We start from the raw sequence: 12,457 nt of genomic DNA on the forward strand, positions 1-12,457 counted from the left end.
GTTATGAAGATCAGGAGCTGTGTCTGTCAATGAACGAAAGAGAAAATGGGATTTTTGACATACTGTAAAATCCATTTCTCTGATGTTTATTGACGGACACAGCACCCACCCCTCTGTGGAGTTGTAATGATTCTGACATGGCTTGTAACAAAATTGAGTACCTACTATAGCAGGGAGGGGGAGTATACCCCCTGGGACCGCCCATAGGCATAGCCAGATTCTTTTTCTGCCTAGTGTCCTACTCCTGTAGAGGGCAGTATAACCCAATGGTTATGAAAATCAGTAGCTGTGTCCGTCAATGAACATCAGAGAAATGGATTTTGCGGTAAGTCAAAAATCCCATATTTTTTGTTCTTGCTGAAAATGTTCTTCACCTGAAAAAAGAAAACAAATGCAGCCTCCAGATCTAATGTCTAGTAAGCTGTAGTATGACATTTTTGTGTTTGGGTGTAGCTATCCCTTGAATACTGTTCCTAGCAATACAGTGTCTAGTTCCCAGCCTTTTGCCACCAACACCATCACCCCACATTTGGACAGTGTGCGTGTCAGATTTCCTTCACTTTCTGCGTGTCCTGACACATATCAGCCATACAGGCTAAATCACCTAAATGGGCATACCATAAAAAGCTGCTATCCTAAGCTAAAGGTTTGTGCTGGAGCTGTGGATCATAAAATTGTGAATTTAAATATAGTTACTTTTTACTGAGAAAAAAACTGTGCAACAAATTTGGCAATCGTGTCCTGTTTTCCAGGAAGCACTCTGAGCTATCAGAACTGAACGTAAAAGTCATGGAAGCGCTTTCTTTATACACAAAATTAATGAATGAAGACCCCATGTATTCAATGTATGCCAAGATGCAGAACCAGCAGTACTACATGCCGCCAGCAGGGGCTGCTCAACAGCAGGTATGCTATTCCTTTGTGTCCTGTATTGTCCTCTAGGAGGGGACGTCTTACTCCTTTTGTGTTGATAGAGCTTATCATTCAGGAAGGCAATGCTCAGCATCTTTGCAGGCTTTATTTTTCTTCCCCCTGCTTCTCATTTTATTGTCTCCACTTTAGGCATATCAAGGACAACATCCGAATGCCGCCTATCTTGTCACCGGAAATACACAGATGGGCCACGTTCAGACCTACTCTATTCCTACAGAACAACTTCCGTCTCTAAGCCAAACGGCGGCTCCACATCCTGCAGCCTCTGAGCTGGCCAGCCAGTCTCCGCAAGCTTCCTATAAGTAATGTGAATAGTTTTTTTTGTTCTTTTAAGTGCGATGTTAGCAATAACTTTGTGTTTATTCATTTTAAGTTCTTATGTAGCTGTGACTCATTCTTTGACAGAGCTTTAAAAACCAATTCACTGTTCAATTCTTTATTTGACCAAGCAAAAGGTGCAGAATCTGAGAAACAAAAGAAAAAAATTTTGGTGTAACTTTTTTTTTTTTTTTTTCAATTTTTTCCCCAAATTTTTTGTGACCGGTTTACTTTAATGAGACATCAGGGGTCCAAACCCCTGACAGGTGAGACTCCTAATGTTTCACCTGCCCTCCAATAGCGCACAGATAACATCCCGTTTCTTCATCAGCCATACTGGCTGGGAAAGTGACACCAGGACCTGAATGCAGAGTCCTTGGAGCACATTTTCCCACTTAACCCCCTCTGAGAGCCTGCGGGGCCCTCCGGGTCCCAGCTATCCATTGATGCACTGACGGCGGTCCTGGAGTCCTTTCTGTCCCAAGTGGAGGTAGCTTTGGGGCGGTGGGGTTAGTAAAAAGTGCCCACCCGCCTTCCCCTGCTTCATCTGTCTCCTCCGATTCTGAATCTGATCTGACTTCTGTAGACAGGGCCTGCCCTGAGGGGTCTGCAGCCTCGCGCCATGAGTTTTCAGATAGTGAGGATGATTCTTCCACTCCTGTAGCTGCACATGAAAAGTCGCTGGTGGACGCACTGATTGTGTCTGTGCGTGAGACTTTAAAAATGGAGGACGCAGTTGCAGTGGAGGCACCGGTTCCCTTTGGAACTCCCAAGCCATCTAAAGCGGCGAAGGTCTTTCCGTTTCCTTCCTATTTTGACAGATTTGTCGCAAAAGAGCGGGAACATCCAAAACGTCCCTTTGTGGTCCTTAAGCGATTTTCAATGGGGTACCCTTTTGAAGAGTCCCTCCTTAAGAAGTGGACTGTTCAACAGATGGTGGATCTCTGGGTTTCCACGTTGAATAAGGCAACCATGATTCTTGTAGAAGAATCGCCGGCTTTTAAGGATCCAGACCACAAAAAGGCGGAGGCTGTGGTGCGCAGTATGTTCACTCAGAGCAGTCTTCACCATTGCCCTGGTGTCACAAACTCTGCCTGAGTGGGCTAAGCTGTTACGCAGTGACCTGGAGGGTGGGCAGCTCCCTCCTGCCTTTGCTGAGCTTGCGGGCCAGTTGGTCCAGGGGCTGCAGTTTATTTGTGATGCCTCTTTGGATGCGGCCCCCTGATTTCTAGACTGTCTGTTTCAGCAGTGGTCCTTTAGGCATGTTTTGTGGCCTAAATGTTGGTCTGCGGACCAGACCGCTAAAAAAAAGTCTTAACTGATCTTCCTTTTCAAGGAGATCGCCTGTTTGGAGCTACCCCGGATAACATCACAGGGGGGAAGAGCACCTTTTTTCTGCTGGCTAATAAGGGTAAGGAACCTCATCACAGACGTGGCCCATCCTCGGCTCACAGGAAGTTTTTTTTCGTCCCCAAGGGTCGGCTTACAAGGGTTCAAAGCCTTTCAAGGCCTTTTTGGGAGGATCCAAGTGAACTTGGTCTGGCAAGTCCAAAGCGGGTTTCTCCAGACCCGCAGACAAGGCTCCTTCTGCATGAAGGTGCACCCTCACCCGTGCCTGGGGTGGGCGTCTTCGCTGGTTTCCAGACCCGTGAACCTCCTTGGTGCAAGACAAGTGGGTCCACAAAGTGATACGGTCCGGCTACAAGATCGAGTTTCATTTTTACCCTCAGAGTTTATTTCCTTCCAGTGTGCGTCTGTCCCTGGAACGATTGCAAGCCCTCTTCGAGCTGGTGCAAGACCTGTTACTTCAAAGGGTAATTGTTCCAAGTTCCAACTACGGAATGTTTTTCCGTGGTTTTATTCAAACCTATTCACGCTCTCGAAGAAAGAAGGCAAGGTGTGTCCAATTCTGGATCTCAAGGCCCTGAACTGCTTTTGCACGATGGTGGCATCCTTGCATCAGGGGGATTTCCTTGCCTCCATCGACATCAAGGACGCTTACTTACACATTCCAATATGTGTCAGTCACCAGCGCTTCCTCCGCTTTGCCTAGGGAGAGGAGCATTATCAGTTTGTGGCGTTACCCTTTGGTCTTGCTTCTGCTCCTTCACAAAAAAGTGTTAGCCCCAGTGCTATCTTTGTTACGCCAACGGGGGATCACGGTACTGGGCTACTTGGACGACCTCCTTCTGCGAGCCGAGTCTCCTACTGCTCTAGTGGACAACCTGGAAATCACCATACGAACTCTTCAGGAGTTTGGCTGGATTCTGAATTTTTAGAATTCTGCTCTGGTTCTGTCCACAAAGTTGGACTATCTGGGTCTGACTCTAGACTTGGCTTTGGCCAGAGTGTTCCTTCCTCTGGACAAACTCCAGAAATTGCAGGCTGCAATTCGTCTCCTGCTGTCAAGCTGATGGTCATCCCTCCGGACTTGCATGCGGGTGCTGGGCCTGCTGGTGTATGCCTTTTGAGGCAGTTCCATTTGCACTGTTCCATGCGAGGTCCCTGCAAAGATTCTGGCCAAAATTACCTTGCAGTCTCTGGACAATCAGAATCGGCTGAGCCGGGGGAATGAAGGAGTCCCTGATAATGGTGGCTTTGTTCTCTGGCGCTTCATCTGGGAAAATCCTTCCTCCACTTGTATTGGACAGTGATCACCACGGATGCCAGCCTGTCCGGCTGGGGAGGCGTCCTCGGCAAACATTCTGCTCAGGGAATCTGGAATACGAGGTCCCTGCAAAGGGAGCCAAGGTTGAGCAGAAATTTGGCCTTGAGTACCATTAAGGGTCAGGTGTCTGCCTTGGCGGTCTTCTTTCAACAACACTCTTGGCCATGCACTCCCTGGTGCGTACTTTTATTCAGGGGGTTTGACATTTTGACTCTACAGGTGCGGTCCCCACTACCGCCTTGGGATCTCAACTTGCTGCCATCAGCTCTACAGAAGCTTCCCTTTCGAAATATTCAGGAGATTCCCCTGCTTACGCTATCCCAGAAGGTGGCCTTTTTGGTGGCTATCACCTCTGTGTGCAGGGTGTTTGAATTGGCGGTGTTGTCTTGTAATTCATTTGTTGGTCCACAAAGATAAGTCGGTTCTTCGCCCATGTCCGTCGTCCCTTCCAAAGGTGGTCTCTGATTTCCATCTGAATGAGGACATAATTGTTGCCTTACCTGTGTCACAGGCCAAAATGTTCTAAGGAAGTTGCATTGCATCCCCTGGATGTGGTTCGGGCTATTCGAGTGCACTTGGCAGCTACGGAGTCTTTTAGGAAGTCAGACTCCCTATTTGTGCTTGCGGATGGGCCTCAAAGGACTATCCGCTTCTGCGACCATTTCTAGATGGATCAGACAGAAGGTGACTCGGCCCTTTTTCGATTAAGGGGCAGGTTCCTCCTTTTCCTGTTAAGGCACACTCTTTCCTCATCAGCAATGTTCCCCCTAAAGTGCGCGCATGCGCGGACGCGCAGTGAAATTTATGGTCCCGCGCAAGCAGCTATGTAGACCGCGCACCTAGTTAAACAGCGCAGACGAGGCGGCCGGGGAGCAGAGCGTGCTCCCTGAGAGCACGCCCATTGTATGACAATAGCGAATGAAAGTTCGCTATTGTCACATGGATCCTCCTCCTGGCCAATCAGGGAGCGGGTCCTCCTGCTTCCTGATTGGCCGAAAGGCCAACTTCATGCCATTGGCCGAGGAGGAGGCGCCGGGACTTGGGAGCACGGAGACGCGGGAAGCCGGGGACTGAAGTGAGCGGGTCCGTGACCGTCCTTAAGGTAAGTGCACGGGGGGGGTCTCGCGGGGGCCAAGTCACTAACGGATGGTGGTCAAACACCAGAAGATCCACTCAGCCAGGAGGCATCGCTGGAAGTGCTGGGGAGAGCGGAGGATCGCTGCCATGATCGTACCCAGGGATATCAATTCACTCCATGCAGGTTGCAATTTATTGGGGGCAATGCTGTGCACTCTGCAATTTATTGGGGGCAATGCTGTGCACTCTGCAGTTTATTGGGGGCAATGCTGTGCACTCTGCATTTATTGGGGGCATTGCTGTGCACTCTGCAATTTATTGGGGGCATTGCTGTGGCACTCTGCAATTTATTGGGGGCATTGCTGTGGCACTCTGCAATTTATTGGGGGCATTGCTGTGGCACTCTGCAATTTATTGGGGGCATTGCTGTGCACTCTGCAATTTATTGGGGGCAATGCTGTGCACTCTGCAATTTATTGGGGGCAATGCTGTGCACTCTGCAATTTATTGGGGGCATTGCTGTGCACTCTGCATTTATTGGGGGCATTGCTGTGGCACTCTGCATTTATTGGGGGCATTGCTGTGGCACTCTGCAATTTATTCGGGGCAATGCTGTGCACTCTGCAATTTATTGGGGGCATTGCTGTGGCACTCTGCAATTTATTGGGGGCAATGCTGTGCACTCTGCATTTATTGGGGGCATTGCTGTGCACTCTGCATTTATTGGGGGCATTGCTGTGCACTCTGCAATTTATTGGGGGCATTGCTGTGGCACTCTGCAATTTATTGGGGGCATTGCTGTGGCACTCTGCAATTTATTGGGGGCATTGCTGTGCACTCTGCAATTTATTGGGGGCAATGCTGTGCACTCTGCAATTTATTGGGGGCAATGCTGTGGCACTCTGCATTTATTGGGGGCATTGCTGTGCACTCTGCATTTATTGGGGGCATTGCTGTGCACTCTGCATTTATTGGGGGCATTGCTGTGGCACTCTGCATTTATTGGGGGCATTGCTGTGCACTCTGCAATTTATTCGGGGCAATGCTGTGCACTCTGCAATTTATTCGGGGCAATGCTGTGGCACTCTGCATTTATTGGGGGCATTGCTGTGCACTCTGCAATTTATTCGGGGCAATGCTGTGCACTCTGCAATTTATTCGGAGCAATGCTGTGCACTCTGCAATTTATTGGGGGCATTGCTGTGCACTCTGCAGTTTATTGGGGGCAATGCTGTGCACTCTGCAATTTATTGGGGGCATTGCTGTGCACTCTGCAATTTATTGGGGGCAATGCTGTGCACTCTGCAATTTATTGGGGGCATTGCTGTGGGCACTCACAATTTATTGGGGGCATTGCTGTGCATTCTGCAATTTATTGGGGGCATTGCTGTAGGCACTCTGCAATTTTTTGGGGGCATTGCTGTGGGCACTCTGCAATTGATTGGGGGCATTGCTGTGGCACTCTGCAATTGATTGGGGGCATTGCTGTGGCACTCTGCAATTGATTGGGGGCACGCTGGTCACTCTGCATTGACGTCGCCCCCCCCCCATTGCTCAGTCTAAAGGTTTGCGCTCAGAAATTTTTTTATTTGCTCAGCACAGTAAAACATTAGAGGGAACATTGCTCATCAGACGTCCATAACGCAGGTCTGCAAGGCGGCTACTTGGTTGTCAGTGCATACTTTCACAACATTTTATAAAGTGGATGTGTTGGCACCTGTGGATGCCTTATTTGGCCGCAAGGTTTTGCAGGCTGCTGTTTAGGGGGATTCGTCCCTCTTTGGGGGTGTAATGTTTTTCAGGTGGGCTCCAGTTGCTTTGGTTGAGCTCCTGTTACCTGGTTGGCTACGGTTTAGACTTGAGAATTTTTTCTTGCTGTTCCTACCCCCACACTGCTTTGGGACGTCCCAATGGTCAAGAAGATCATGAGCTGTGTCCGTCAATGAAGGAAAGGGAAAATTGGATTTTTGACTTACCGTAAAAATCTATTTCTCTGATGTTTATTAAAGGACACATCACCCACCCCTCTGTGGAGTTGTAGCTATAGCAGAGAGGGGGAGTCAAGTTAGTTCTTTCTGCCTAGTGTCCTACTCCTGTAGGGGGCATTATAACCCAATGGTCAAGAAGATCAGAAGCTGTGTCCATCAATGAACATCAGAGAAATGTGCATTTTATTTTTTGTTTCTGGAGCCTCTAAAGCATTGCACCAGCCATTCGATAGATTGCTGGTGCCATGCAGGTCTCCTGCAGATATGTCAGTGTGTCTGCCCTTACATCGTAGGGCCAAGCAGACACAATCTGACAGGAAGACTAAATGAACTACCACAGCGCTGTGGTTGTTCATTGAAAACTACAAGCCTGTGCGGCTGTTGGGACTTGTAGCTTTTTATTCGCAGAACACTGTGAATGAGTGACGGCAGCGTTTTTGTTTTGTTTTTTGTTTTTTTAAATTGTAAAAGTTGGGGGGGGGGGGGTTTGGGCATTTGGGCAGTGATTAAGCACAGATGTGTGAAACACGTTTGCTGAAATCCATGTGAGCTGTGTGCATATTGTGTCCTTTAATTTTAATGGCGTTCAAATAAAGCAATATACTTTAAGCTGGAAGTGCCACCATCGTCTTTCTCTTGTGTGCAAATTCTGGTCGCGGACCACGGCTGACGGCTGGCACCCGGCAATTGTCATAGCAGCGAGAGATCCCATACTTCACTTGGAGCGGTGCAACTTTTGTGTCATTCTGGTGCGGGGGGGGGGGGGGGGGAGAAGTAGATCCATGCTAGCTGTCAGATTGCAGGGCAGGGGCTGGTCTGCTCTGTTCGTAACCTGTTATATACCCTGATTATAGGCGTAACCTGATTTTAAGCAGGTTTGCGACAGATTCCTTTTACTAATGTCCTGTTCTGTTCAATGCTCTTTGTCTTGTGATCTAGTTTTTCAATGGAATAATTTTGTTTACTGACCCATACTCTTCTCTCCTTGCTTTATAGAGCCACAGTGGTCGGTTCCAGTACAGCAGGCACGTACATCAACCCAGCTGCTGGTTATAGCGCCAACCCTGCCCCTGTCGCTGGAGATTTCACTATTTATCAGACTGGTACTAGCATGTCCCAGGTCCCAAATTACACACTACCCCCTGCAGCGCTATCACCACCCACAGCCAGCCAAGATCAACAACAGACTTACCAACAGAAAGCTCTTCTATAGGTCCTAGTATCCTGGACTTTATATATTAGCCCTAGCACCTATATAATACCTGTAAGTAATGTGACCTCATTCTTTGGTAAAGTGCACCTGTCACTTTGTAGCAGATATATTGCTCTTAAGACAGTCAGGCGAAGACAAAATGCTTCTTAGTACTGTGTAAAGGTTTTAGTGTATTTTTAAAAGAAAAGTTCAGACTCCACTTTGTTTTAAGACCTTTTTTTTAACAGTTTCTTCTCAGTTCTACCTGTTACACATCTGCTATGCATAATAATTTAAGTTATTCTTTGCCCAGATCTGCTGGAAAGATTTTTGTAAACTTTATTTGCGGATCCCCAGCTGCTTCTCTTCAGGAGATAATACAAACTCCCTTTTCTAGTGGATGAGAGGTTCTGCAATATGAATGAGTGTGTGAATATAGTCCTTATTTTGGGATAAGAGCGACATGTCCTATCATCCCTCTGTTCTCTCAGGGCTGGGTTTCATTGCATAACGATGAATATAATAGTCCTGTTTTACAAGTTAGTAGACGTAATTTTCACAGCCTGCTTTTAAAGGATAAGTTCACGTTTAGGAGCATGTTACACCTCTATTTAGGGTGTAACATCTAACATGCTTCTATGCACCCGCTGTTTCAATTTGAAAACAGTACCCACACAGCTGCGTCATTCATTTACAGTTTCCGGTGAATAGGCTACAAGCACTGACAGCCATTGCAGCTGATGGATTATAGTTCTCAATGAACTGTGAAGGCACTGGTGAGCACTCTCGTATTTCTTTGTCTTCCTGCAATTGATCCAGGCCTTGCATTTTACTGATTGCTGGTGCAATGCTTTACAGGATGTAAAAAAAAAGAAAAACAAATGGACATTTTTTTTTACCTGCATTAAGTTGTGCATTTTATTTATTGCTTTATTTTACAGGTTTTTATTTTTAAGGTGAACTTCGCCTTAACCCTGTTTAACCTTGATCTGCCCACTGCAGTTGCAGTGCAGAACTTTGTAAATTAAAGCGTTTTATTAACAAAAAAAAAAAGATCCTGTTCCCTTACAGCATGTTATACAGCACAGCACAGTGCTTGTGCTGTGTAATTTTGGCCCGCCATATCACCTAAAAAAAACCTTGCTAATCCTGCCAGGTTCTACCCTCCCCTCTGTACACTGACCATGGTGTATCATGGCTGCTGAGCCCTGACACCGTGGTCCATTTACGTGCCTCTCTCATCCAAAGCTCTCCTCTGTCTTCCTCTATGCTCCCTCCCTGCCTGTCTGCTCCTGTCAGTGCTTGCCCCCTCCTCTCCTGCTGCTAAAATAACTTTTCTTGTCCTATATAATCCTCTCTGTTCCCTGATGACAAGTGATCCATTTTCTGTGTTTTTTTTTATAAAAAAAAAAAAAAAGCCACCTTTACCGTATTTCAGAGCAGCTCCCAGCGATCACGTGACCAGCTGACTCTCTCCTCTTCTCCTCCTCCTCTCACCCCGCCTGACGTCAGTGGGGGAATCTCGGCCCCGCCCGCTGCATCTGTCAGACAAGGAGAGAGCCGACTGGACACGTGATCGCTGGGAGCCGCTCTGAAAGCATTTTTTTATAAGACGCAGAGACAGGAGCACTTGTCATTAGGGAAAAGAAAGGATTATGTGAAGTTGTCAAAGTGGGTTAACAACCACTTTAAGGTAGCAGACAAGCTATTTATGTTACCTCATTGATCATTTATCTGTTTAGCAGGGGAAGTCAAAGTCTTCCAGGGTGTTATGCCAGCAGGCTGTCTCTTATGCCCCGTACACACGTGCAGATCGTCGGCCAAACGATCGGCCGTCTTTTGTCCCCGGGCTGTCGTGTCTGTTGAAAAGTGCAAAAGACTGCACAAGAATTTTGTCCGCCGACTACAGCCGACTGTGATGTCATGTGATGGTTAACTTTCCCTGTGTTTTTTCTTTTCTGAGCATGCCCAGTCTTGCAAATCTGCTGTCTGTCGGCTGAATTCTGTATTGACTGGCGAACAATCGGCCGCTCTGGTGTCGGCATACAAAAATTTTAATGCTTGCACGACAGATTCTTTTCGGCCGAAAGTGCGCTGTTGGAAGCATCATACTAACAAGCCGAAAATCGGCCGATCGGTCGTCGGCCGAATCTTTTCGGCCGACAATCTGCACGTGTGTACAGGCCTTTAGTAAGTAAAAAGATTTTAAGGTTGCTATTCATACAACAGAAAATTTGACGGAGCTCTGCAGATACTTAACAGGCAAAAAAAAAGTTTAGTGATGTACTCTATGTTTTTTTTAACTAAAAGATGATAGCTCCATCAGCTGAAAGAACTAGGTATCCTCCTCCTTTTGCGACATTATGTCTGCTCTAAAGTTACAGGTCCACTTTAAACCTTGCCTTTTTTTTTTTTCTTAGTCCATTAGGCAACCATACATTGAACAAGACCTAGATTGCACTGACCTTAATTCGCTTTAAATTTTGTATCATACACTACAAAACTAGAAGACGTATTGGACAAAGCTAACTGAATGGGGCTTATGCTTTCTGTAACCCTTGTCGCACACATGTGGTAGGCAGGTAGTGATGTGTCGTGAATCTCTTCACAGTGACCATAAAAGTTAATTTGTAATTTCAGTTAAACTATTATTTTGTAAAGATAACCTGTAGTACTTTAATGATTATAGAATCCAATTTTTTGGGAATTCTGAAGGAGAATGGCAAAGTTGGTGCCCTGTCAGAAAATTTAGTATACATGTAATGTAAATGTAGTACACGCGTAATATTCTTTATCATCCATTGGGGGGATTTTGAGAATTCTTTGACTGTTAGGTATATTGCTGCCTACTGACAAAATGGACAATGGCAACCAAAAAAAAAAAGCACAGGATAACTCCACCAACAACCATCAGGCCTGAGTTTTTGCTAGTGTCGTCATGGGAATGGATGCGTTTCCTTCTGCTCTGCTGTGTTTTCTCTTCATTTTGGAAGAAGTTTCTACTATCCTCAACAGTTGCTGGGTTGGTTCATGCTGGATATATGAACTTCTGGAAGTTAAGTTACTCCAGTCAGCTTTCAGCGCTAGTAGATTTCATGCCGGATATATAAAATCCTGGAAGTCTCTCCATAACCAACATACACTGGAAGATTCATGACAGATATTTGAAATCCTGGAAGATTTAGTCCACAGGTTTTCCCAGGTTTTTTTTGTTTAATACTGGTGTTTTTTCTGCACTATTCCTGCATTCTCGGAAGCTTCTTTAGTTATCTACAACTGCTGACGGATTTAAGCCAGACCTAAATATCTTGGAAGCCTTTCTGGTCAGCCAAGGTGTGCGTTACGCAGGACTCAGGCCAGTATGTATGGGGATTTTGTGACAGGGTATCAGGGCCAGAGATGCCACAGTTGTTCATCTGACACCCATCTCAGAAGACTCCATTGTCTGTTCCAGTTACCACAGGACTATGTTATTCAGGTCCATAAATTAGGCAGTTTTCCTGTTCTTATCTCTGTAGCTCATTGTTATGATCCTTAATAGGATGAGATTTCCCCAGTTTAGTACTGAGGCTATGTTTATGATGCCTACTATGGAAGCTAGTGTAGCTAATGGGCAATTCTTTTTTTTTATTTATTCTAAAGCCATTTTATACTACACCTATCTTATACCTCCTGTGCTGCAGGTTGGCCACATGGGGGAGCCCTCCTCTTTGCTGTGGACTATACAGATATAGTTACCGTTTTTAATTTTCCTGTCCCTTTCCATTATTCACTGCCTGCACTAAATAAGCAGCCTTAATTTTAAAGGATTTTTTTTCTATTTTAATTCTAGCCGGTACTCCTGTGTAGGCACCCTGGTTTGGATGCTGAACTGTGGTCATATCAGAAATGTTTGTTGTGCATCGTCTTTAAAGCCCAATACCGGGCACAAAATGGTTTCCCATGCAGTTGGGCTATGCCCGCACTGCGCAGGTCAACTGCTCATTTTGTCAAGGGATGAGGAGAAAGTTTACTTACCCAATCCTTGGTTCCACTGGAAAACAGTGCTCTCCCCCATGGTCCAGCGGTGGACTGTTCTTGGTCTATGGAGCCTGCTCTGGGCTTGATGTCAGGAACAATTCACAACTCAAGACCAATGGAGCGCAGGGGTGCAGAACTGGTTTTGTGCTGGGAGGATTAGGAAATTTCCTTCCCTTTCTCATTGCCCCTATACATGAAAAGAGCAGTTAAAGTATATGTGAATGCTCACCTTGTAAAATAATCCATTCCACTTAATATAGG

The 12,457-nt window shown here is 46.3% G+C and overlaps 1 protein-coding gene across 2 annotated transcripts in view; it reads left to right on the forward strand.

Annotated features, from left to right (window-relative positions):
* The window catches only part of STAM (signal transducing adaptor molecule), a 72,100-nt gene extending 63,585 nt beyond the window's left edge, over positions 1 to 8,515 (forward strand). The window contains exons 12-14 of one of the 2 annotated variants that reach the window (XM_082257789.1): positions 753 to 906; positions 1,063 to 1,235; positions 7,981 to 8,515. In XM_082257789.1, the coding sequence (XP_082113915.1) occupies positions 753 to 906; positions 1,063 to 1,235; positions 7,981 to 8,197 (544 nt within the window). In that variant the 3' untranslated portion in view covers positions 8,198 to 8,515. Of the gene's footprint in view, positions 1 to 752; positions 907 to 1,062; positions 1,241 to 7,980 lie in introns of both variants that reach the window. The other variant, XM_082257790.1, reaches the window with a different exon arrangement.
* Positions 8,516 to 12,457: the final 3,942 nt, after the last annotated feature.

Source organism: Pelophylax lessonae (genome assembly GCF_965119305.1).
Source record: "Pelophylax lessonae genome assembly, chromosome: 5".
NCBI lineage: Eukaryota > Metazoa > Chordata > Amphibia > Anura > Ranidae > Pelophylax > Pelophylax lessonae.